This window comes from Medicago sativa, chromosome 7 (genome assembly GCF_051527215.1).
Source record: "Medicago sativa cultivar Bolivia chromosome 7, Bolivia_mono, whole genome shotgun sequence".
Classification (NCBI taxonomy): Eukaryota; Viridiplantae; Streptophyta; class Magnoliopsida; order Fabales; family Fabaceae; genus Medicago; species Medicago sativa.
Window position 1 is genome coordinate 98,689,674 of NC_140755.1, and position 25,488 is coordinate 98,715,161.

At 34.1% G+C, this 25,488-nt stretch overlaps 5 protein-coding genes and 1 long non-coding RNA gene across 8 annotated transcripts; 4 read left to right on the plus strand and 2 right to left on the minus strand.

Moving 5' to 3' along the window:
* Positions 1–1,682: 1,682 nt before the first annotated feature.
* On the plus strand, positions 1,683–4,603 carry LOC146911016 (Amino acid dehydrogenase family protein). Its single transcript, XM_085723700.1, has 5 exons — positions 1,683–1,846; positions 1,939–2,122; positions 2,213–2,370; positions 3,393–3,605; positions 4,113–4,603. The coding sequence occupies exons 1-5, from the start codon at positions 1,754–1,756 to the stop codon at positions 4,347–4,349; spliced, it is 885 nt and encodes a 294-aa protein (XP_085579826.1). The 5' UTR covers positions 1,683–1,753; the 3' UTR covers positions 4,350–4,603.
* Positions 4,604–8,392: 3,789 nt separating this feature from the next.
* On the plus strand, positions 8,393–12,302 carry LPA1 (tetratricopeptide repeat (TPR)-containing protein). Of its 2 annotated transcripts, none has more exons than XR_015017809.1 (9): positions 8,393–8,671; positions 8,771–8,874; positions 9,597–9,732; positions 9,848–10,079; positions 10,192–10,349; positions 10,450–10,638; positions 10,734–10,830; positions 11,198–11,294; positions 12,026–12,302. XR_015017809.1 is itself a non-coding variant. In XM_085723703.1 (9 exons), the coding sequence occupies exons 1-9, from the start codon at positions 8,423–8,425 to the stop codon at positions 12,098–12,100; spliced, it is 1,341 nt and encodes a 446-aa protein (XP_085579829.1). In that variant the 5' UTR covers positions 8,393–8,422; the 3' UTR covers positions 12,101–12,302. The 2 variants fall into 2 exon arrangements, 1 of the variants encoding a protein (XP_085579829.1); XM_085723703.1 differs by having other exon boundaries at positions 10,730–10,830.
* Positions 12,303–13,927: 1,625 nt separating this feature from the next.
* Positions 13,928–14,284, plus strand: LOC146911018 (rapid alkalinization factor-like). Its single transcript, XM_085729484.1, has one exon. The coding sequence runs from the start codon at positions 13,928–13,930 to the stop codon at positions 14,282–14,284; it is 357 nt and encodes a 118-aa protein (XP_085585610.1).
* A 155-nt stretch (positions 14,285–14,439) lies between these two features.
* LOC146911019 (uncharacterized) lies at positions 14,440–15,040 on the plus strand. Its single transcript, XR_015017810.1, has 2 exons — positions 14,440–14,583; positions 14,695–15,040. It is a non-coding gene; the product is annotated as an uncharacterized LOC146911019 (long non-coding RNA).
* A 608-nt stretch (positions 15,041–15,648) lies between these two features.
* LOC146911020 (heat shock factor-binding protein-like) lies at positions 15,649–17,921 on the minus strand. Its single transcript, XM_085723704.1, has 5 exons — positions 17,784–17,921; positions 17,397–17,450; positions 16,850–16,873; positions 16,721–16,763; positions 15,649–16,028 (listed from the first exon to the last, which is right to left on the minus strand). Exons 1-5 carry the CDS (start codon positions 17,784–17,786, stop codon positions 15,886–15,888), a joined length of 267 nt encoding a protein of 88 aa, XP_085579830.1. The 5' UTR covers positions 17,787–17,921; the 3' UTR covers positions 15,649–15,885.
* Positions 17,922–19,560: 1,639 nt separating this feature from the next.
* Positions 19,561–25,088, minus strand: ALG3 (asparagine-linked glycosylation 3). Of its 2 annotated transcripts, none has more exons than XM_085723702.1 (12): positions 24,857–25,088; positions 24,606–24,778; positions 24,447–24,515; positions 24,191–24,348; positions 24,048–24,114; positions 23,889–23,942; positions 23,486–23,574; positions 21,915–22,031; positions 20,753–20,889; positions 20,584–20,662; positions 20,092–20,148; positions 19,561–19,993 (listed from the first exon to the last, which is right to left on the minus strand). In XM_085723702.1, exons 1-12 carry the CDS (start codon positions 25,041–25,043, stop codon positions 19,825–19,827), a joined length of 1,356 nt encoding a protein of 451 aa, XP_085579828.1. In that variant the 5' UTR covers positions 25,044–25,088; the 3' UTR covers positions 19,561–19,824. The 2 variants fall into 2 exon arrangements, with proteins under 2 accessions (XP_085579828.1, XP_085579827.1); XM_085723701.1 differs by having other exon boundaries at positions 24,603–24,778.
* Positions 25,089–25,488: the final 400 nt, after the last annotated feature.

The following is a 25,488-nucleotide window of genomic DNA, read 5'->3' on the forward strand; positions in this document are numbered from 1 at the left end:
TCACTGTTTGCCCATTTGCAATTGCAGCCTCATATCATATCTCCTTCAAACTTTACTTCAAATTCTATAAAGCCACATGAAAAGATAATTATTACCATAAGACTAAAGAAAGACTGATTAATTAGTTAATATAGTAGTAGTACTAAGCAAATGTACAAGGTTCACTTTGTTGTGTTATTTTATTTTATTTTGTCAGGCACTTTGTTGTGTTGTTTTCATTAAACAAGTTAGCATTTCCCTATTATTATTAGTTTGGTTTGGAGGGATCTTTCATTAAACAAATAATTACAGAAAAGCATCAAATCCAAAAGTTATCGTCCGGACTTTTGGTGCAGTGCAGAGATGGAGTGGCATAATTTTTCGGGTCCCTCTTGCCTGTGTATGATTTATCTGGAATCTAGAAAATTTGCACTTCAGTTTAATCATGGAGGATCACCTTTGTAGTTAAAATGTAAAATTATGCAAAATTGTACCAAAAAATAATATAAAATTATGCAATGCTGAGATAATGATGACGTTTTTTTTTTTTTTTTTTACAAAATTGAACTAAATACATTAACTTGTTTAATTTTTATATTGAAGATCGGACGAAATAAATAACATTTGAAGAGTTTTCAATAACTTTAATTATTCTAGAGACTAAGGCTTTGTTTGGTAAAATTAGCTGATAGCTGATAAGCTAGCTGATAGCTTTTAGCTGATAGCTTTTAGCTGATAAGCTAGTTGAAGTGTTTGGTAAAATTAGCTGATAGCTTTTGCTTTGAATAATAAGGGTAAATATGGAAGAAAAAATGAGAAGCTAAAAGCTATAAGCTCAAAAGCTACTTGAAGTAGCTTCCGAAAAATAGCTTATAAGCTCCTGAATAAGCTCTTGAAATAAGCTATAAGCTCGTTGTACCAAACAGAGCTAAAGTGTTACCAAACATAGCTTTTTTTGTCAAATGAGCTTATAAGCTAAAAGCTAAGAGCTAAAAGCTCTTTTTTTGGGTTTACCAAACAGAGCCTAATTTAACCGCGTTTAACACATTCAATGGTCAAAATAAGAGTTACTCTTTAAAATACTCTTTTTTTTATAACACGTTTTTCATGTTGAAAATTTACATATAATAACGTACACCCTCCGGTTACTAATATAAGCAAAAATAAACTTTTTAGATACATTTAATTAATGATGTATGTAGTCTTTATTATATGTCACATACATCATTAATTGAATGTATATTTTTGCTTATATTAATGACCGGAGGGTGTATGGTTCAAATTTAATTGACCAAAATCACAAATACTACATATTTTTGTGCACCACACAACACAAACATATTATCCACACTTGTCTGTTTCTATTTATTTAAAAAAACAAAAAAAGAAATGGGGCCACTATTATAGTCGTTGATAATTTTCGTTCAAATCAATATATTAGTTAGATATTTTATACATCATCATTCGAGTTCGGCCACTATTATAAAGAAAAATTTACTTTTTAGATTCATTTAATAAATGATCTAGGTAGTTTATATTAACACACATGAAGCAGCACCACATAAAATGTAAATTGACCTATGAATAAATTCATCTTTCTATCATACTGAGTCAATAGCTAATTTGTCTTTGATATAAAAAATGTCATAATTACTTGTATTTTTTGTGAGAGTTAAATTGGGTGGCTGTGACTTATTATTAACATGATATTGATATGATATAGTTAGTGAAGTTACATTGTAAGAGTAGACACAGCGCAACCTTCTCCGATCAAATGGCCACCGTAATTGACGGCAAAGCCGTGGCACAAACAATCCGATCTGAAATCGCCGACGAGGTCCGTATCCTCTCTGAGAAATACGGCAAGGTAAGTAACCCAATCATTCCTTCATCATCTTCTCTCGCGATATATTCCCCCCTTCCAATTTCTCGCGAGATTCTCATCATTATCATCATCAGGTTGCTGGACTTGCAGTGGTGATAGTAGGGAACAGACAAGATTCAGAAAGCTATGTAAGAACGAAGAGAAAAGCTTGCGCTGATTTGGGAATCAAAAACTTCGACATTGACCTTCCTGAACAAATTTCCGAAGCTGAAGTTATCAAGCATGTTCATCAATTGAACGCTGATCCCAATGTACATGGTGAGTCACTTTTTCATTAGATACATTTATTATTTACATTTTCTTTTTTTACTGTATTTATTTGGTTTGTTTGTTGTTATATGTGTGCAGGTATATTGGTTCAACTTCCACTGCCCAAACATATAAATGAAGAGAAAGTTTTGACTGAAATCAGCCTTGAGAAGGATGTTGATGGCTTTCATCCTTTGAACATCGGCAAGCTTGCCATGAAAGGCAGAGACCCTCTCTTTGTTCCCTGCACTCCCAAAGTAAATGCTCTTCATTCTCAAATCTTTTGGATTCAACTCAATTCTATCAATAGGAAAATAATCCAGGCTCTGTTTGGTAAAAATAATGGATAGCTCACAAACTAGCTTATTTTGGATGACTTGGAAGCTAACTATAGTTGATAGCGGATAAGTTAGCTGATTGAATTTGTAGTGTTTGGTAAAATTAGCGGGTGAATTAGTTTATAATTATGAATGGCATAAAAAATGGTATATTTAATTTTAAAAAAAAAAATCAATTAAGATTACTGGGGTAAAACTGAGATAAGAGATGATAAGTTATAAGCTTTTAAGTTATATGTTACTTGAATTAACTTATCAAAAAACACTATAAGCTCATAAAAATAAGCTATAAGCTCTTGAGAAAGTGACAATTACCAAACAGGTTCGATCTCAACCAACATACGAGATTATAAGACATAAGCTATAAGCTTGGAAAAAATGCCTTACCAAACAGACCCTCGATGAATTCCACTCACATGTTTATTTTTTTATAATATAGGGTCTCTTTCTTAAAAGATATCGAGAAAGATGATTTTAAAGTATTTTGCTTGCTAAATTAGAACGGGATAGGACAGCAACAAATCTATTGAAGTATATTGTCATTCATTTAGACAAACTAACCTGTCATTAATGCACAGTTTTCATTGAGGCGTTGACAATTTTTATTTGTCTAAAGCGTTTATTTTTCAATTCTGAGATAGCTTCAGCTGTGACATTGCTGTTCGATGTAGCGTTTTTATCCTACTCATGCGAAGAGTCATTTATATTCAAAATATTTGCAAATAAACGAGTAGAAAAAAAAATTTGCTTGTCAGAAAGCTGTAGTCAGATACAACTATCTGTGATCCCCCTAAAACCTGTGGGAAGGTTGTTACAATATATGAATTTCTCTAGTTTTGATTTAAACAGCCCATGCCGATCAAGAACGCACAATTACAATTAGCTTTTGAACTACTTTCTTTAAATAGTGTATTTAATTTACATATGCTACTTGTATTCAGGCATGTCTTGAACTATTGTCACGAAGTGGTGTAAGTATAAAGGGGAAAAGGGCAGTTGTGGTTGGTAGAAGCAACATAGTCGGGTTACCAGTTTCATTACTGCTTTTGAAAGCAGATGCTACGGTTACCATTGCTCATTCACACACAAGTCAACCAGAAGATATCATACGTGAAGCAGATATTGTTATTGCAGCAGCAGGACAGGCAAAGATGGTAACTAGCAAAACATATTTAACTTTACCTGCATGTCTATTCCAAGTCTATGTTTTTTTAAAAAAATTCCTAGTATATGTGCAGTTTTTGTCAATTTTCAAATTTGGATGGTTCTTTCTTGGTTTAAAATGTCACGCATAAATAGTTTTTAAATGGTAGCGGTACTGTTTAATATTATATTTTCATAGGAACCTAAGTGTTTGTGGCCAGTTCCACATCAATTATATTGAGCTAAATGAACGATATATAAGAGTGGTGACTCGTATACTCATGTTTTAAACTTGAGTGGAGATATGCGGTGTCCAGCTCTCTTGACAATCTTGATTTTTAATCCGTTGTTGCTCTCAATGATATTCCTATAAACGACATTGGTATATGCAATACTTGTCTGCACACACCAAAACACAGTTTTAGAAAATTTTGTTGATCAGTGCCTCATACTCCAGAAAATATAGCCTACTGTTATTAATCTTCTCAATGCATAGTAATATATTTACTTTTTCTTAGATCAAGGGAAGTTGGATAAAACCTGGAGCTGCAGTAATAGATGTTGGCATGAATTCTGTTGATGACCCAACTAGGAAGGCAGGTTATAGGCTTGTTGGAGATGTAGATTTTGAGGAAGCATCTAAAGTTGCTGGTTGGATTACTCCTGTTCCTGGAGGTGTAGGTCCAATGACAGTCACAATGTTGCTGAAGAATACTTTGGAGAGTGCTAAGCGCAGCATTGAGCAGAATAACTGATATTCCTTTAATTTTAAATAAAAGGGAATTTACTCTTCTTTTGAGAATCAGTAATATCCTCAGTTCAGTTTCTGCTAAGATAGATGAACGTATTCTATAAAATTGTAAGGGTAGGTGTTGAAACTTGTTCAATATCTTTTGTTTCCTTCCCTGTTCTTGATCTTTTTCCCCTCTTGTTCTCTGTATGTGCTATACTTTATTGGAATATTGCTTTTGGTACATCAAAAATCTTAAGTCAGCATATTTTATTAGTACTTGAATGAATGTTAATGTTGATCCTATATATAACCTATTTCTTCTTCCCCTCTGTAATGCCTGCAACCTCTTTGTTATAAAAAGAAGAATTCTGCTCTTCCCCCAGCACAAAACGTTTGCACCCTGCAGCCATGCCCAAAATGTCCCTGCGCTAGTTAACTAGCGCAAGTGTAAACTAATGCGCAATTTAAGTCACGTGGCGCAAATTAAGTGGCGCAAGGTGGCATTTTTTTTTTCTTTTTAATTTATTTACTATTTTCAAATTACGTTATTTACTTTATTCTAAATTATTTTATTCTAATTTATTTTTTCATTTTATTTTAATTTACTTATTTTCTAATTTATTTGTTCACTTTATTCTAATTTATATATTAAAATTAATTTATTTACGTATTTACTTTATTCTAATTTATTTATGAACTTAAAATAAATATTGATTCAATTTTATTCATTAAATAAATACAAATATAAATTAAAGGAAATGAACTAAATTAATATTTATTCATTAAATACAAAATTAGAAAATAAAAGCAAATATAAATAACAAGGAATGAACAAAATTGAGGCATATAACAATATCTCATTTTATTAATAATTCATACAATACAATAATTGATACAAAAATTTATTCGAATTCACTAAATCTACTTATTTTCTCCCTCTTGGGGTAAAAAGTGACCAACCTTCTTGGGGTAAAATAGTGAGCAGCCTTCTTGGGAAAAATACATCATCAACCCTTGGGCTAAATTTAGATCTGGTTTTTTTTTTTTACCACAAGAAATTCTTTTTACCCACGGTAAAAAGTTTCTGGGGCTAAAAAAATCAGATTTTTACTTATCCCAAGGGTCGATCACTTCCAAAAGTCGGCTACTCACTATTTTACTCCGAAGAAGTTTGATCACTTTTGCCCCCCAAAGAGACTATTGAAAAAAAAAGAGAGAGAAATAGAGGGAGAGAGTGAGGAGGGAGGGAAAGTGATATGGTGTGAGGAAATAGGGAAGTATGGAGGGGTATTTATAGGTGGGAATGGTAGTATAGGTTGTAAATACCATTAATGTGGTAAAAAAAACGTGTATAATGGGTAAAAAAACGTGTAGATTGAATGTTGAAAACTGACCAAAGACCAAAAAACGTTTGTTCTTCAGCTCTGACCACCGGCCAACGTGCGTGAGTTAACTCGCGCACATGCCAGTGGTGCGTGACTTAAGTCACGCAAAGCTTATAAGGTGCGTGAGTTAAGTCACGCAGCGTGACTTAACTCACGCAAGGGGTATAAAAGGAAATCATGCTGGGTGCGAACAAAAAGTGCAGGGGAAGAGCAGAATTCTAAAAAGAATGTGATTTTGACCCAAAAAAAGTGGGCTAACATTCTTGTATGCATCCAATTAAATCACGTCAATTTTTTTTGAGTGTTACTTTTTCCACCCTATGGCCTTCTCGCGCGCCTTGCAAAAATTCCAAAAATACCCCTGGTCCGGATTATGTTTTCCGAACCAGATTGTTAGTTACTTCCGGAACATAAAATCCGGACCAGATGTTGTGCGCTTTTTTGTGTCTTTCTTTGATGTCAAGGGTCTCTGTTGACCGTTATATGAACCCCACACAAGCTGAAATGCTATTGCAGGGTTCATATGAACGGTCAACAATGACCATGACACCACCGACACCCCTAAAAAACTAAAAACATTTGAAGAAATTTGAAGAAAAGAGATGAAGAGATTTCCGGAAAATTAAATCCGAACAAAAACGATATGAATATTTTGTGTCTTTCTTTGATGTCAAGGGTCTCTGTTGACCGTTATATGAACCCCACATAAGCTGCAATGCAATTGCAGGGTTCATAGGAACGGTCAACAATGACCATGACACCACAAACACTCCTACAAAACTTAAAAAATTTGAAGAGAATGGAAGAAAAGAGGTGGAGTGAAGAATGAAGGTATTTATTGAAGATGGAAGCCTATTTATAGCCTAAAAAAAGTCCTAGGTCATTAATACAGTCAATGAAAACGTGTTAGTGGTTGTAACCGTCCAAACCCACATTGATGGCTCTCTTTCAAAAGTGCTGAATCATTCCGGATTATACATTCCGGAATGTCCTTAGCCCTACAAAGAAGTGTCAACTTTTCCCTCGTTCACCATAAACGCATTAATCTGGAAAATATATTCCGTAAACCAAAGGTGCATTCCGGATTTTATATTCCGGAACGCCTCAGTGCCATGGCCGGTGGTCTGCACCACACGTTTTTGACAGTGGTCAAGTCAAAAAAACGTGTTTTACCACGTTTTTTGACTGCATTTATGGCTTCCCAACCATTTTTCACCCACCCCTCCCTATAAATACCCTTCCAAACCCCACCATTTCTCACACCATCCCTCTCCTCCTCTTCTTCCTTCTACAACCATGGTTTTCCATCGTTGGCCTTTCATAGATAAGGGCCTCGTTGAAAACTTTCAGGGTTTGTATGAACGGTCAATGAGGATGGAACCGCGCTGCAACGAAGGGCAGTTCATCTGAGGGTCATGTGGGTCAGTGTGGTTATTAGCTTCGCCTGCCTAGGCGTAAGTCTGAGCACCCCCCACCTCCCTCAGGGGCATTTGTTTCTTCTTCCCGCCCTCCTCTTCCCTCCTCCTCCGGTTTTCCTCCAATAGCCAAGCTACTGCTATCTCCTATCACATAGCAGTGGTTAGGCTCTTAGGAGATTAGAATTAGGCTCTTAGGAGATTAGAAATAGATTTAGGATCTTATGTAATAAGCTTAAAAAGCTTGAAAATTATTGTAATGTATTGTTCATATATTAATAAAATGAGTTGTTTTTATGTTTGTGTCTTTTTATTTCTGTTTTTTTATTTTATTCGCATTTTATTTTACGAATTGTAGAGCTTAAAATTGCAAAAGTTCTGCTAAAATACTATTCCGGATTTTATAATCCGGAATCATCTGAAAAATACAAACAATTCATTCCGGAATTTGTAATCCGGACCAGGAGTAAAATTGGAAAAAATAGGGCGCGCGAGGAAAGGCATAGGGTGGGAAAAGTAATACTCATTTTTTTTTTAAAGTTTTACACAATACAAATTAAATCCATTGATAATATGCTTGACAAAATCACATAACCATATTTAAATAAAGTAACAAATCTCAAACCATAATTTGTTGTTTGGATAAATAGCGTGACACATGTGAGAGATATTTTGGTCATTTAACCATTTGGTCTAAAGTTCGATCTTCGATCAATGCGTATGAGAAAAATATTTGTTGGGAGAAGTAAACTCTTTAAATAAATCTCAGTTATTTTGAAGGATTAAACTCTGCGGTTGCGCGCAGATGATATCTTGATTTTAAAGTTAAATAAAATAACCTCAAATAAGTTAATCAAAAAAATAAAATTAGTTTTGGTGTGCATAATTGCAAACTTCAAACAAGTGGAGACACTGAGGGTGTGTTTGGATTGAGGGTTTAGGAGGGGAGGACTCACTTCTATTTTTTAAATTACGAACAATGTAAAATGTTTTTTTAAAATAAATTAAGTGTTTTTGAAGTATTATATGATCATTTATCATATTGTTAATTTAATTTTCTAAAAATCATTTTATAATGTCCGTAATTTAAAAAAGAAAAGTAAATTCTTCCCTCCCTTCCCCTCCTAACTCTCCATCCAAACACACCCTAAGAGTGGTCAAGATCGGGTAGAGGTACCTCTATACCTTAAAATCCTGACCGTCCATTTGCTGGCAACAACCGAATGGTTAAAATTATGACATGTTTGGATAATAGAAAGAACAATAAGAACATTAACAAAACAAAGATATGAAACATGGTGGCAATGGCCATGGTTGCAGCGCAACAATTCCTATGCTTCTCAAAATCAAATTGTAGAATCACAACAACAAGACCATGCATTCCTCTTCATCATTTCAGCTCAATTCTTCTACGCTCACGCAATAACAAGAAGATTCAGTTTCCACTCATTTCATGCTCTTCTTCATCACAGACACCAGAAACTGAAACTCAAACTGCTGAATCTTGTGTCAATTTGGGTCTTGAGCTATTTTCCAAAGGAAGGGTATAATTTATTATCTTCAAAATTTTATCTTTTAGTATTCAAACTATGATGTTTAAGTGGGTCCTTTAAAGTTGTGTTTTTTTATCATGGATTCCTCAGGTTAAAGATGCTTTGGTCCAGTTTGAAACAGCACTTTCTTTGAATCCGAATCCTGTTGAGGCACAAGCTGCGTTCTATAACAAAGCTTGCTGTCATGCATACAGGTATAATGCTATCTTTTTTGCAATGAATTAATGTGGATTCCATAGTTTAAGATGGTTAATTAGTAGTAATTCCACTGGTTTTATAAATTTATTGAAAATGCTCCCAGACTAGTCTGCATTCTATGACCTTTGAGTTGGTAATTATTATTTCCATTGCTTTCATAAATTTGTGATTTGTCCAATAAAAGTTATGTTGGTAGGAATAGTATTTACGGCCCGTTTTTATTCACTTATTTGACTTTAGTTTACCTATTAGCATAAACACATAAGAGTATGTTAGGGAGAGGTTATAGAAGCGGTTTATTTATGACATATCCATAAGTTGTTTTCAAAATGTTTCCATAAGTTTATCAAAACATTTTGACTTTATTTTATCTTTTGTTATAAGCGCTTATAACACAAATCTTATGTTATAACGCTAAAATAAAGTTAAAATGTTTCCATAAGTTTTCCACTATAGCTTATGAAAACATTTTGACTTTGTTTTATCTTTTCTTACAGAAATAAACTATACATAAGAACTTACGTCTTATGTTATAAGCGCTTAACTAAGTTGTTATCCAAACAAGACTTTAGTCAATGATTTTTGCTTTTATGTGGTAGTTGTTTTAGTTCATTCAGACTCAACACACTACTCGAGTCTTGTAACTTACATACTGTGAGATGGTAAGGCAAGTGAGCACCTCTAATCTGGATGTTGTTTGTTTGTTGTTTTTATGAAGAGGAGAAGGAAAGAAAGCTGCCGATTGTCTCCGCACTGCTTTGAGGGAATACAATCTAAAATTTGGTACAATTCTCAATGATCCAGACTTGGCCTCCTTCAGAGCTTTGCCTGAATTCAAAGAACTGCAAGAAGAGGTGCTATAATTAGTTCTCAAAGATTTTATGATGCTAAGTTGTCCCATCTTTATGTGTTTTATCTTAGTTGTCAAAAACTACATTGATTCTTTATGCTTTTCTGCCACGTTACCAGGCGAGGCTGGGTGGGGAAGATGTTGGCTCCAGTTTTCGAAGAGATTTAAAACTTATCAGTGAAGTTCAAGCACCATTTCGTGGGATTAGGAGATTCTTTTACGTAGCATTTACAGCAGCTGCAGGAATATCGTTATTTTTTAATGTACCGAGGATATTGCGTGCAATTCAAGGGGGTGACGGTGCTCCAGATATCTTGGAAACTGCTGGCAATGCTGCCGTTAACATTGGAGGTGAAAAACAATTCAGGTTCAGTTTATATATTTGTTGTATTTAGTGTTTTACTTTTTGTTTTTGTGTGTGTCTGTGATTTTCCTTTTAAGCATTGGAATCAGCAATGTGCAGGTATTGTTGTTTTTGTGGCATTATTCCTTTGGGACAATAAAAAAGAGGAGGAGCAGATTGCGCAAATATCCCGAAATGAGACGCTATCAAGATTGCCTTTGCGTCTGTCAACTAATCGCGTAGTTGAACTCGTGCAGCTAAGGGACACAGTTAGGCCGGTCAGTATCTATGTTATTTTTTCTTCTGTTTTCTCTTTACCTTCTGCTCTTTATTTTTTCATTGTGAATGTTCTATGTTTAACCGAGGTTTCGGTTTTAGGTTATAATAGCTGGGAAAAAAGAAACAGTGACTTTAGCTTTGCGCAAGGCAGAGAGATTTCGCACTGATCTCCTTAGACGCGGTGTTTTGTTAGTTCCGGTCATCTGGGGAGAAGGTAGAGAAACCAAAATTGAAAAGAAAGGTTTTGGCCTTCAACCAAAGGCTGCCGAGGCTCTTCCATCTATTGGGGTGAGACTTGATATAACAACAAAACCTTCTCTTCTAAGCAAAAAATGTTGTTTCTTTCATGAGATGCAAAGTAACCATAAAATTTTGTTAGGAAGATTTTGAGAAGCGAACACAGTCCGTAACTGCACAATCAAAATTGAAAGCTGAAGTTAGGTTCAAGGCTGAGGCTGTCTCGCCAGCAGAATGGGAACGGTACTTAGTTTCAAATTCTTGCCTATACAATTGAATCGCCTAATCTTTAATCTATTTATTATTGAGATTAATTAAAGGATATGTACTGTGAGTGTAAAATTATTTTACACCAACAACCAATCACAACTCGACAAGACAACATACAATTAAACAACTACTTATATTTAAAAACTTTAAAGATGATGCGACAAATTGAAGAGTTGTGATTAGATGCCAGTTTAAAATAACTTTACATCGAGAGTGCACATCTCTTAATCTCGTTATCATTTAAATGAGGAGAAAATTGGCATCAACATAATGAAAGTGTGGATTGATGTCAACTAAGAGTTGGTAATAGCTCCATGCTAATGCGTGTTAATTTAACTAGGTGGATAAGAGATCAACAGAAGTCTGAAGGAGTCCCAGTTGGTGAAGACGTGTACATAATACTGCGCCTAGATGGGCGAGTTCGAAGATCAGGGAGAGTAAGTGCAATTTCAGAGCAGACTTATTTTGCTTTTATTCCCATTCATGTAGAATTGTCATTTATTAGCTTGCTAAATGTCAACAAAAACTATGAGCATCATTACACAAGGATAAGACTTGATTAACAGAATTGAATTTTAAGAATTATTAAAATCTACTCTCAACATTTGGGATGCCTTTCTTGCTGTGATGACTTATTTGCAATTTGCAAAACTTGATGATCGCGCAAAAACTGCTGCATTTCAAATTAATTTTACATCTTAGGCCCTGTTTGGATAAATAGCTTAAATAGGCGCTAGTAGTATAAGCGCTCTGCTTATCATATAAGTGCTTATTTATGAGTTATTTCTATAACAACAGATAAAATAAAGTTAAACTGTTTTTATATTAGTTATAAGCTGCTTTCATAAGCTATCTTGGAGAGCTTATGGAAATAAGCTGAAAATAATTTATGAAGTTATGAGCATGTCATAAGATGTATGAAGTTATGAGCATGTCATAAGATGTTTACATACACTCTCGCAAACAATCTTACTAGGGCTCATGTCACTAGATAATCTTAAACAAACTAACTCAATCAGCCGGAATATTTTTCATCTCGTGATATTATTATTAAATATTGCATATCAACTATAAACTGTTTACAAAGCAGTTTTATTGCAGTACTATTTCTCATACTCTGCCACTTTGAGTAATCTACATATACTAATAGATAGGAATGCATTTGCAGGGTATACCTGACTGGGACCAAATTGCAAAGGAGCTTCCGCCAATGGAAGCAATTTTAAGCAAGCTGGAAAGATGACAAGTAGTATTATGTTGCCTGCTATTCTTCCTAAAATTTGGAGGGTGCAAATTTTATTTTGTTATTTCATACAGCAATATTTATCTGTGCCACTAAACTAAAAATTGTACATTCACTCCTCCACTATCACTACTATAGACAATTGCAAAGTAAATGTTACAATTAATAAGTTTTAATGGAAGAAATATTACTTTAAGTCGGATTTCTACTGTTATAGCTTAAATTAGGAATCTGCAGGTAATCAAAATTGCCCCAATGTATATAGAGTATAGGTTTGTACTTTGTAGAAACTAGATGTCAAATTTTGTATAACAATGCTTCAAATAATTGTGTAGAATGTGATTTTGTATAACAATATCATCAATAACAATTCATATAAAATTTATATATACACATTTGCGTTTTAGAACCAATACATAAAGAAGAATAATGCCTAGCAACACAGAACTAGTCCTTTTCTTTTTTCATATGTGCACTATTTGAGGTAAGTGTAGGGTACCTTGCTTTTACCAAAATCTCTGTCCCTTCCCAGCATTAATAAGGAAGAACCTTCACTCTGGGTCAGTGTCAATGTGTTTAGAAATTCTCCTTGTGAATAAACCAACCCAGCCCTGTATCATCATTATCACAATCCCTTGAATTACTCAAATGTTTTTAAAAAAGTGATTAAACCTTAAAATTCAAGCCATAACAGTGACGTTTGATTGCTCAAAAAAAAAAAAAAACCAATGACGTTTGATCTGTGTTGTTGTGCAAATTTTCCCTCTGAAGAAACTTGACTTAGATAAGCACAAGATATTCCTTCCAGAAGCTGGTTCTCATTTCTCAATGTCAATTGGCTTACGGGATTTTGGGGATAAAAAACACTCTTAGTGGGGGCAGCATGATTCAAAGTTTCAAACCCAACATCAAGATTTTAAGGGCTCGGACACAACACTGTTGAATTAGACATCTGCGTAATTCATACATTTTATGCCCAGACTGAACTTTCAACATTCAGTTAATGCTTTGAATCCGAACCTAGTATCATCCATGCTCCTTTCATTCTCAACGTCATTTTCTTGGTAGGTTTTGAACTCTCTAATTTTACTTTTACCAAACTTTCTTCTCAGCACTCAGAGCACATTTGAACTTGAAGGGTAAAATAAACTCTTTCACCTAATTACACGATATGGTGAAAATTTTCACTTTTTTTAGGCCATTATTCTGCTACACCAAAACGTCCTACATTATTTAAAAGTCAAGATTAAAAGTAGTTTATGAACAACGCTCATGCTTGTTTAAAAAACAAAAAACACTCATAATTTACATAACTATTAATTAACTACAACAAAAACGAGTAGTTTACACAAAGCCCAAAGCGAAAAATACTTAAGAAATAGAGTGCTGTGGGTATGAAGTCAGAACATTGATGTCCTTGGTAGAATTGAACCTAAGCCGTGGCAGAGGGCCAAGACATTTTAGCCACTTAGCAATCTTGCACGAGATCTATACAAGTCTATTTTATCCTCAAAAAAAAATTTCTCTTAATAACATATCACAATATTGTACACCTCTATTTTTTGTCATTTTTTTCCTCAGCATTCGTGTAAATATTTTAGCACAAGAGACGAGATCTTTACAAGAATTAAAAAAAAACTAGTGACAAGTTTGGTAAAGCCGTCCCATGTTAGAAAACAGAAATACTTGATAAACAAGCTATTTACCCACTCCCACTCTCCAAGTAAGCTTCTTTCTATAAATTGGTGAAAAATAGAATGCATAAAGACTTGAAAGCAGAGAGAAGAATAAGAGGGGCTTCACCATTAACTACCACCTCTTAAAACAATGTCAAGTGCTTCTTTTCTCCTACTACCTTTGTACTTGTTCATGGTTTCCATGTCCATCTTTCCCGCCACAAGCGGTGCAACAGGCGAGCACCATCTAAGGTGGGTGGCCCCAACTACAACACCAACTTGCCAAGGCTCTATAGAAGAGTGCATAGAAGAAGGTGAGTTTGGAATGAATTCAGAGTCTCACCGGCGTATCCTAGCAACCACACACTATATAAGCTACAGAGCACTGCAGAGGAACACCGTGCCATGCTCTCGTAAGGGTGCATCCTATTACAATTGTCAGACTGGTGCAGAAGCAAATCCTTACTCCCGTGGCTGTGCCACCATCACCCGTTGCCGTAACTCTTAGATGTTCAACTTTCCTTCTACCATATATTCCTCTAGTTATGATGATGAATGAGGTTATGTATGTTTTGCTTTTGTTGGTGTTTCCTTTCCGTCTTTGATTTTCATAAGTGTATGTAAATTAAACTTGAAACTGATATTGACATATTGTTGCTGTAGTAAATGGATTGTCTTCTTTCATTTGCTTGTTCATCCGGATAAATATTAGTATCCATTGGAAAGACGAAAAGAGTGATAGAAATATGAATAACGTTTATGCATTTTTTTTCCTGCATTGAATCAAAATTCCTCTACATCATTACGGTAAGACAATGACCTGATCGATGTTGATTCAATTAAAACCAAAGAGAACAAACTTAAGTTAAACTTTGATATACTAATATTTATTTTTCACGCATTGTTGAACTGGCATAGATGAGGTCGCCATCTTGTAAGGACAAATAATACTTTGAACTTCTACTTGGAAGAAACATCAGTTGTTAAAGCTTCAAACATTAGTTCAACTTGGATTATGAGACATTTTTCTTCGATTGACTTCATGATGTTTATATAACAAGATGTTCCCAGATCTTGTTAGAGTATGGAGTATTCATTATTGTTAGACGACAACTAATCTCCATCGGCAGACTTATTAGGCATATAGGATAGATTTCCTCATCCAACTAAATTTTCTCATTTTGCAATGTACATTGAATAGTAGGAATGATGTATATTTCTCAATTAAAATACAGAATTTTATTATTATAGTTCTATATATAAATAGGGAAATGTTAACTTGTGCCCTGAGGGCACAAGTTAATGATTCAAAATAGAAATATTTTATTGTAATTAATGCATTTGACTTTAACTTTTTTACTTTTCAATAATTGAATGCACAAAATTTAAGAAAATGTTTTCATTTTTGGGTTGCTTAACATGTGCCCTAAGGGCACAAGTTAACATGACCCATATAAATATCTAAGTATGTCTTCGTTACACTGAAAACGATAACAATGGAACTCTACATCTTTACTTAAAGGGAGAGAAATCCTGCTCCCTATATTGGATCCTGCTTGATGAGATTGCAGTCCCCATTGGGATGTGGGTCAATCTTCTCGGAACCCTATTAACAGCTAAAAGCAATGGAATTGTTTAGGATGCAACCAGCTATCTGAACAAGTGAGGCTATTTACTCGTGCCAGCATGTGGCTAGTAGATGTGAAATTGAAAGCCTCAAAAAACAAATCATTATTTTTTTACAGGAACTATATTCGAGTAACAGAGGTTCATAATACAGTTCACATAATAGGGGCCTTGGATCTAGGGACACGAATTGCCCTCTGTGCAATCTAAAAACGAATGAATAAACAGCCTGAGCATGCAAATAAATCGAGCAGAAGGAGAACAAAGTAATCAATATAACAAAAGTTTTCTTCAACCAATAGTAACAAGTCTAGCTCATCTCGAATTGGGAAAAGAAAAAAATTAGTCAGCAGTACTGTAATTTTTTTAACAGAGACAAACTTTAGCTACAAACGAGAGTGCACTCATATGTTCCATGACAAATATCTGAGTTCCGAATCACTTCTATACTCACAAGATACAGGGACAAAATCCTGATGTATCTTATTCCAAACCTTCTTTCTTCAACTCTTCTTCCTTTGGCTTAACAGGGGCCACAGGTGATGGAGAGCTCTCCACACCTATCTCTGCTCTTAGATCATTGATGCTTTGCTCCAACTCATTTATACGGCTTCCCATTTCGTCAAGTGCAATGGAGTCAAGGAGAACATTAACTCAACAATATGAATAATAACAGGCAACTCAGCAATATCCATGTGATACAATTGGTATCAGTACTCATCTTGATTTAGCTAATATACATGACACAACATATACAAACCGATACCTGAAATAGAATTAGTATCACTACTCATCCTGGTTTTAGCCAATATACATGATACACTATATACACAAATCACATTAAGTTGTAGGTCATAAATCATGCACATCTGTAAGGGGAATGCACTGAATCTATAAAGAATTTTTTTTAGAAGCAGCTATGCACGATAATAATTTACCATCAGTGGTGTTGTGTAAATATGCCATTGTGTTATAGGTTTGAGTTCTGATACCAACTTTAACTTTTCAAGACACAGACAACTCAACCTTTTAAACACCATATAACCAAACTTACACAACCAATTCACCAAAGATATTCCTTGAAAAAAAAATATATTTAAGAGCACAGGTTAAAGATATAAAGAAACTTAAATCTCTTGTGATTGCGCCTATTTGAATGATTACGATATATTATTTTTATTCTAAAAAAATGATATTTACAGGGGAAAAGCAAGATCTCTATCGTGAATTACCATTTTCTGAAATTAGTTTCTTTGACAAATTTCTATTAAACAAACTTTATCATATCAACAATTTGAAGAATGTCTGAAAAGGATATTCTTTGAAATGATGGAGTCAGACATTGTCTGGAACCTAGTTTGCTGGAAACAAAATTATGGTTAGTAACAGTTTAATATATACTTAAAATAAGCAATGCAGCTCCATGAACCTAGAGTATAGAACTCACCATCTGCTGAAGAAGATTTTGCACCTGAAAAGAGAGAATGAGGGCAAAGGTCAAAAATAATTGACATACAAAAGAAACAATTTAATCATCTAACTAAAAACAAAATCAGTACACGATGGCTCAAAAAACATAAGATAGAGCCAAAATCAGTGTTGTCAAATGCAGATTGCGAAAAAATAGTAGTTTGTTCAAATTCAGCTACGCTGCAGTGCTATAGCTACTATTTAACAACACTTTGTACAAAACGGTGTATCACGGAACAATAGTGATTAGTTCAGAAGCCGCTACACTACAGCGCCACAGCACTGGCTAAAATCTTTGTCAAATGTTACTATCAGGCACACCAATTTTTATACTATTTTCCTCTCGCAGTGGACAGCCAGTTATCCACATAGGCTTGGAATATGAACTAGCTAGAGTGATAACATGATCAGAAATCAATGTGGCATCCCAACTAAGTTACTAATACTAGCATTATTGAAATAAACAGCTGCAAATGCAATCATAGAACAAAAAACATGACTCTTGAAAATGTTTAAAAACTTACAAAAACAGTCATATCAGCAGTGCTTTGCTTTGGGTCTTCTGAGTCATGTGCATGCTATCATCAAAAGAGAAAAAAAGGAAGCATATGATAAATAAAAACTTCACAAATACAACATTCTCTATATTAGAAAAATCTCTAATCAAATCACGAAAAATTCAAAATGGAAACCAACTAGGTTACTCATAGTTTGAAAGTTTGAGCACGGTAAAGATTTACGAGGCTTAACAAAGCACATTTTCGGATTTTGCAAACCCTAATTGGTTGAATATTGAAATTGGGGATTCTCGTGAGAAAAGCATAAGCAGGGATAAAATAACGCAACGATGATTGTATTTTTACTATTATTTATTATAAAAAAAAAAAAAAGAGAGAGAGAGGGAACCTTACCATGATTTGAATTTTGAACAACGGACGCTTCAGGAATGGAATGGAATGGAATGGAAGTGCTTCAACAAGTTTCAAAAGCTGAATCAACTTTGTGAGCGACCAATAAAAGACTCTCTCTAGCTTAGGTCCACAAAGTAAAGTTAAAGGATATTCATGCCAAATCCGTAAGGACCATTTTGTCTTGTAATATTAGGACAAATTTACCGCTCCCTTGTGAAAAATTGAAATTTGAGCTAAAAAAACAAAAGGGTTAATTATGTTTCTAGTCCTATAAAATAGCGACCTTGTAAGTTTAGTCCTTACTTAATTTTAATAGCATTTTTAGTCCCTATAAAAAAAAATTACTTATAATTTTAGTCCCTGCTAAAACAAAGTTTGATTAATTATCCTTAAACTCTTAAATTTTTGAACGATTTTTTTGAGACAAGATTAGAACACTATGAAAGGTTCGTTTACTAAAATTTAGAATTTTCAGACATGAAATGAATTAAATATGAATTTTTTAAAACGACAAAAGTTAAAGATAAAAAGTAATAAAATCTGGATTTAGAAATCAAATTTTGCGATAATTTTTTGCGGAGGAACTTTTAGTAATGTTCTAAACATGTCTGCAAAAAATTGTTCAAAAATTTAAGAGTTTAAGCATAAATTAAACAAATTTGAATTGAGTAGGGACTAATACTCAGGGCAGAAAAACAAAATTAGGGACTAAAAATGCTATTAAAATTAAGTAAGGACTAAACTTACAAGGTCGCTATTTTATAGGGACTAGAAACATAATTAACCCAAAAACAAATCATTCCAAAATCATTTAAATTAATTTAATTTAAGTTTTAGGTTATTTAAAAAAAAAAAAACTTCTACGAATGAAGAGAGAATGGGAGACCTATGTGTCAAGTGTCAACACTAATGTCTTTTGTTAGTTCATTAAAAAGAGTTATGTGTCGGTTATTATTGAAGTCTCTAGATTTATACGAATGAAAAGAGAATGAGAGAAATCAAGAACTTTGACGAAGAAATTTGGGCGAGTAGTGAAGAAAGAAGGCCGTACTTGCATTTGAAATCTACAATTAGATCCGAAGTAAAATAATTGTCCGGGATGAATTAAATGACGTTGAAGGAGACTTAAGAAGGAGGTCTCAGGTTCAATCCCCAAAAACTAACATTTTCCTTTGCTATTAATCTCCTCTTAACAATTTACTAACAACAAACATTTGCCTATTTAACCTGCTCTAATTTGCCCTCAACAACTTACGTCCTTTGAAAAAACTTACATCCTTTGAAGTCCGAGGAGTGAGTTGAATAAGTCTTGAGGTAGTCATTCCAATGTGATTCCCTCCTTAGAACGTATACATACATATTTGAATTGAAGGTGATTATGAACTAAACTTTAAAACTTCAAAAAAATCAGAAGAAAAAAAAATTACTTTAGTGAACTTCACTCGATTTCAAACATGCACAAAATTTATCACCTTTTCACACTTTTAAGGGGTTAATTGCACAAAGTTCCAAGATATTGTTACTATATTTGCTTTCTTAACTAGTGCTCCAAGGGGACCAATTAGTATTTTCCTTTCTTTTATTCATATTAGCCTATAACACATTTTATATAACAATAATGAAGATTTAATTCCAACAGTATATCTTGAGTGTATTGATATACCAAAAAAAAAAAATCAAATTTATGCAAGAATATCAATCCTACTCGACAATAACTCATTTATGCTATCAAACACCTATAATTCCTTTTAAGATGCATTCAGCCTGAAAACATAACTGAGTATAAAATTTTCGAATAAATAAATGAAAGTGAAAATAAAACAAAAACTTGTCAAAATGTGGCACCCGTAATCCAAACTGATTGGTGCTCCTAAATTCTGTATTCTCTTTTACAACACAGTTGGGCAAATAGCAATTCTTAGACTATCACTCATATAGACCACAAACAAACATTTACTACATCAAAGGGGAAGGAGTGATAAGGGAAAATCACTTGCCATCCAATTCCTCCACAAAATAGAGGAAGGGAACCTTTGAACTTCTATTTGTCTTTCTGGGACGACGGTTCTTTTTCTGCATAAGGATACTCAGGAGGAGCAGACCACAAACCCCAGAGAATAATTAAGTGAAGGCAGAAAAGTAAAGCTGATGAAATGTTGTTTGAAGGATAGATATTCCAGCACAGCTCCACTCCCACAAACAAAATCAATCTACTTGATCGTATAGAGAAAATAATCATTTATGAATTCAATAGAACATAAAATTATAAAAGAAAGACGAACAAAAGCAAGAATGTAAGTTAACTTACCGGATCAATGTTGGGTAGCGTGTTCTCCACAACAAGTATGGTAAGGTATAGAAGTACCTGTACCGTAAGCCAAATTACAAGATTAGCACCTTGCATTTGTTAGAATACAAGACCACAAACGTGAGACAGCAGTGTTGTTATGTGCATAATAGCATAAATAGTTCAAGAAAGCTCGGCATAAATATGGTAAAATTTATGGGAAAATATGATATAAGAGAATTAGTATTGGCCACCAACAGAAAAAGTTGGTTAACTCATGATACATCTTCAAGAAGGACAGCAAAAATGGAAATACCAGTATTAATGGAACTGTGAAAAGGGATGAAAGGATGGCTATAAACTTACACCAAAAGACAATTTTTATTCACAGAAGTTAAATAAATATATAAATAGCTAAAAGTATACACAAGTACAATCAAACCAAACAACTTTTGCATCTAAAGCAAGTAATAGTATCATTAACAAAACAAAGGTCATTTCCAGCACACTTACCATGAATAGAACTGATAATGCAACGAACGAGCGCATACGATGCCAATGAAGTTTCCAACAAACATGGTAGTCACAATATCTGAGAGAGAGCCAATATTAGGTATCACCAATCACGAAAAAATGGAAGTTACCATATCCTTTTAAATTCAACACAAGACTAATTACTTACGTTCTTTAGTGAGGATCTTGATGGATGATGAACTGCTCTTCCCATGCTTCTTAAATGAGGAGGAGAACAAAAGTGCAAACCTCATTCTCATAAAGACATATCTTGAATGCAGAAACTTGAGAAGACCTCCTTCATGTCTGTAAGCAACTAAATAAGTAAACATATACAATCCATCTGCATCATTATTTCAAACGGATATATCTCGGTATCCCATATACTTTTTTTGTTTTTGATAGACGGCATCCCATATATTCTAATTACAATAGGAATTTTCGGTGGCATGGTGAATTAAACATAAGCAGTACAAGAACAATAAAAACATTTACCACCAAGTGGAGTAAACTCAACTATATGGAACTAATAAGGTGATTATGTTCTATCAAAAAACACGTCTTTGGAGTAGAAGCCTTAATTCCTTTTTAACGGTTTCAGTTTCGGTTACAATTTCTTTTTAGTCTTCTTCTACAGTTCTCCCTCTAAATATTGGGTCATTCATCCCCTCAATTCTTCTCACCACGGCTTTTATCAATCTTATATTTCCACATGACAAAACCATCTTAGACACTATTCTACCATCATTTCCTCACTACGTGATACGCCTAATTTTTTAATATATTCATCCCTTGTCTTATCTAATCTTGTATTTAACTAAGCCATCACAATATTTCCATGTCCAGAACACTTCGTTTATAATCTTACTGGATGTTGGAACTTTATTGCAAACATACAACACCATGCAGCATTGCTTGCTCAATGTTAGGTTCACATTATTTATTGCAGAAAGAAAAGATAAAGAATTTATCAAATGTTCTTGACAAGAATAATCAAGATTTTTTTTAACTATAATGCACACAACCCACCCTTACTATAGGTCGATGGAAGAAAACCTCCGTGTGGTTCAAAACTCAGTAACTCGACTCGCTAAATAAATTCAGAGTAGTACAGAGCAGAAGGGTAAATTTAACCCCTTGTGCATGAGGAGAAACCCCTGTAGGGAATCAACATGCATGATTTGGTAAGTTCAAGAAATCAAATTGTGGTTTCTTAAACCACAAGGTTTTTTCCCATTGACTGTTGGTTGATGGGGTTCCTTGTACTTTAACCAAAAAATTTAGAACCCATTTCTGAATAGAAAATAATAAAATATAACGTTTATACCTACTTGCACCATCTATAATGTGCAAATGCAGCAAGTGCTATGAGGTGAGCAGCCAACAAAAAGATTGCAAATCCTTTGGATACAAATACTGGTTCAGGGATGAATTTGAAGTTAACAGACCTGATAACATACAATAGGAATAATATCAGAAAACCCAAGTAGACGATATAAAATAAAGGTAAATTACACTTTACACCCACCCACACCACTCTCAGCCCCAAAAAAAAAAAAAAAACCTTAAAGGACGGTCACAAACTCAAAATACCCCTTGATGTTTGGACTTAAGTGAAACGAGTATAGGTATTAAGTATAATACATATGCATTCACTACAAAATTACGCAAGCCCTTTCAAATCCCAGCATTGACCCCTCTAGTGAAATTTTCACCTCCCACGATTGATTTAGAGAGAGAGAGAGAGAGAGAGAGAGAGAGAGAGAGAGACAGAGAGATAGGGAGAAGAATTGGTCTGTTGGTTCTTTTCAAAAGATAGAAATAGCCTTATACATTTACATGTGACAGAAATACCACCTTGAATCATCCTTACCAGTAAGAGGTCAATTAAATCCACTGATCCTCTTTTTAATACTCGGGTTAATGATCTCTCAGCCAGGGTTTTGCACAAAGGAGTAGCATATGCTGCTTTGGCCGATACGAGAATAACAAGATGGGTGTGGGAAGGATTCTGTTAGACCTCTCATTAAGGAATATTGCAGGAGAAGGGGCTGAGAAGACCAAGCTCTCAAAAACTTGGAGAGGAACCCGAGTCTAAGCCTTATTTTAATTGTTATATTTCTGTATCTGTTGTAACATGTGTATACAGGACATTCTGGTTGTGACTAATTCCCCAGAATTGTTATTAATAAAGTCTTGTATTGTTCAATCACATTCTGTTTGGTACCAGTTCTATCAGATTCTATCCATCTAAATGGAGAAACCAATGCATTCACTTAGATTGAAACATTAGGTGAGAATTAATAAAACGTTTCAATCTTTGTATTTTTATTTCATAAACCCCTGAACCAATAAAGAAAAATTATATACAAATGAAGACATGGGATGGGAGAATAGAGAGAAAAAATCAGCTGTTTTTCTGAATCTAATACATGAATGAAGTTTAGAGTGTAGAGACCAAATATATTTTAGACACTTGCCAACAGCCTTAACCTAAAAATTACAAATCATATCTCCATTTAACCACCGTATAAGGAATCAAATATTTAGCAGCTTTTTAGCCTATGTATTGCATCTGGAGGAACCTCTCTAATTATGTTTCTTAGATCCAGAAGATTGCTAATGATCCTTGCATAAAATAAACTTTATATACCCTCATTTGAGTTATTTGCCTTGTCTAATCAACATTACTGGACCACAAAAAAAAAGCTTTCAAATTGAATTTTATGACTTTAAAAAAAATAATTAATGAATTTAGATTAGAGGAAGAATGCCCTCATGCAAGGCCAAGGAGAACCACCGACCTTAGCGAGGATTTAGATTTTAGCATATGACTAAATTTGTCTGCAGAGTACATTCTTATCAAGCATATATCACAATACAAACTTAAAAAACTAAGTACCAGAAATGGATGAAGACTCGGCCAAGATTGAAGGCTCCTGATATGTATGCAACTGGATGTGAAACCAGGAAAGGAAACCCCAATAATATCTGCAGCAGTCATCCATCAGGATAGGAGTTAACAAATGTCACCAGAATTAGACACATCTCACCCTTTAGAACCAATCAATCATGAAGCCCAAGAAGAGAAACTCACCTGAAAATACAGAAAACAATATTTGAGAAAAAAATGCACCAGCCATCAGGAAGCTAAAGATTTGTTAACTGTGTAGAGCATTTTGTTTTGTATGAGAAAATTAAAATACCAAAAGCATTTAAGAATACAGAAAGAAAGTCTAATGCCACAAAAAAGTTTTGCAGTTATAGCATCACAAGTATATCAAGTAAACAGAATGTTAAGGAACCTGAACCAATGCTGCACCAGCTAATGCCAATAAAACACCACCAATATCCATAGCCTGCATGTGTGAAAAGAAGAAGAAGCCACGTGAGCACCGTTCTGGTTGCCAATGGATAGTAATATTAACAAATGCTGCATACTCAACAGTGGGTATAGTATGTACCTTCAGCATGAGGAGCAGTAAAGGTGGAGCATAAAGAAGCACGTTCATCTTTACCGAAACAGCCACACTAACAAAATAATTATACGTTAGTCATGTAAACATTTTAGCTGTATGGAAAGATAAGTTAGGAAGTCAGACTTTACCTGAACACAATCAAACCCAGATTCCACCTTCGGTGCATGAGAAAGAGCAATGCAGCGTGAAGAAGAGTCATGGCCACACAATCATTAAAGAGACGAAGAACAAAGATAGAATGCACTCGTTTTGAAAGAGAAAGCAAGCAAAGAGCCCACCATGGAAGCTGAAAGAAATTTCAAAAACAATGAAATTAACACCATAGTTAACAAAGACCCCTTTGGGATCCAAATTGAACTAGTTACAGAGGAAATTGGTGCTTACCACATCAGTCTTGACATAGATGAAGAGAACAATTGCAAGATTAATGATATACAAAAATCCGAACAAAATCTGCAATGAGAAAAAGAAAAGACATGAATCAGTAAGTGCATGTATTGATGAACAAGTAAATAACATTATTTGATGTGAAGTTAATACCACCTGAGCAGGGTAAACATGTCCACCAGTAAGATAAAGAAAAGAAGAGTAAATATAGAGAAAACCAGCAGGGTAAACAAGAGGACCAGTATCACCCTTTAGATTATTGTAATCTCTTTCACCTCCTAGAAACCCATTAACCTGTGACATGTAAGCATCCCAATCTATCTTTGTATCTGAAATTATTAAGAAATTGAAGTTATTAGCATATGCATTGATTCGATTCATGGAATATGGGAAATAGTGAAACTTACAAGGGACAAATACGATTATGAGGAAGACGAAGATTGCATCGGCAATTAGAAGAGCAATTGCTATGGGTATTTTCGGGTTTTCCGTGAATATGTTGTTTCGTTTTGATCTCGGGGGTGGTGCTGATTGTGTAACTGATTCGACGGCCAATGTTTCTATGTTTTTCAATCTCCTGCCTCCGATTTCCATTTTTTACAGCAACAGCAACAGCAACAAACCAACCAGAAAGTGAATGAAGTAAACTAGGAAATCACGTCTTACTCTTTTATTTTTAAGCAAAGTCAAATCTGACTTTACTTTTCGTTTTTTGGAAATCACATGGATGGGCCCATCAAAACTATATTTCAAATATTTTTGCTATTTTGGTTCCCTTTATTTGCTGCTAATTCTGAAAAACAAGGTTTTGAAATTTTTTAAAATCTATACTTTCATCCCTTAATAATTTTTTTTCAATAATTTAACAAAAAAATCTAACCCACAATATGCAAATGAGACATTCTTCCATGATCACAAATATAAATAAATAGTGTTTAGTCACACACATAAAAATGTATTTCTTCAAAATACTAAATCATTATATTATCAATTTCATTTTTATTATTAAAAAAAAACCATTGATGTGTGTGTCCAAACT

Excerpts from the sequence above, each read along its gene's own strand:
- LOC146911020 (XM_085723704.1), bottom strand. Across the intron at positions 16,764-16,849 it reads AAAATCTTCTTCAGCAGATG|CAAACTAGGTTCCAGACAAT; the intron begins GTGAGTTCTATA and ends TTTTGTTTCCAG. Across the intron at positions 16,029-16,720 it reads TGACTCCATCATTTCAAAGA|TTGACGAAATGGGAAGCCGT; the intron begins ATATCCTTTTCA and ends ACTCCATTGCAC.
- LPA1 (XM_085723703.1), top strand. The coding sequence starts at position 8,423 with ATGGTGGCAATGGCCATGGTTGCAGCGCAACAATTCCTATGCTTCTCA. Across the intron at positions 9,733-9,847 it reads TCAAAGAACTGCAAGAAGAG|GCGAGGCTGGGTGGGGAAGA; the intron begins GTGCTATAATTA and ends CCACGTTACCAG. Across the intron at positions 10,639-10,729 it reads AGGCTCTTCCATCTATTGGG|GAAGATTTTGAGAAGCGAAC; the intron begins GTGAGACTTGAT and ends AAATTTTGTTAG.
- LOC146911016 (XM_085723700.1), top strand. The coding sequence starts at position 1,754 with ATGGCCACCGTAATTGACGGCAAAGCCGTGGCACAAACAATCCGATCT. Across the intron at positions 2,371-3,392 it reads TTGTTCCCTGCACTCCCAAA|GCATGTCTTGAACTATTGTC; the intron begins GTAAATGCTCTT and ends ACTTGTATTCAG. Across the intron at positions 3,606-4,112 it reads CAGCAGGACAGGCAAAGATG|ATCAAGGGAAGTTGGATAAA; the intron begins GTAACTAGCAAA and ends ACTTTTTCTTAG.
- ALG3 (XM_085723701.1), bottom strand. The coding sequence starts at position 25,043 with ATGGAAATCGGAGGCAGGAGATTGAAAAACATAGAAACATTGGCCGTC. Across the intron at positions 24,115-24,190 it reads CTGGGTTTGATTGTGTTCAG|TGTGGCTGTTTCGGTAAAGA; the intron begins GTAAAGTCTGAC and ends TTATTTTGTTAG. Across the intron at positions 20,663-20,752 it reads CAAGATCCTCACTAAAGAAC|ATATTGTGACTACCATGTTT; the intron begins GTAAGTAATTAG and ends GCTCTCTCTCAG.
- LOC146911018 (XM_085729484.1), top strand. The coding sequence starts at position 13,928 with ATGTCAAGTGCTTCTTTTCTCCTACTACCTTTGTACTTGTTCATGGTT.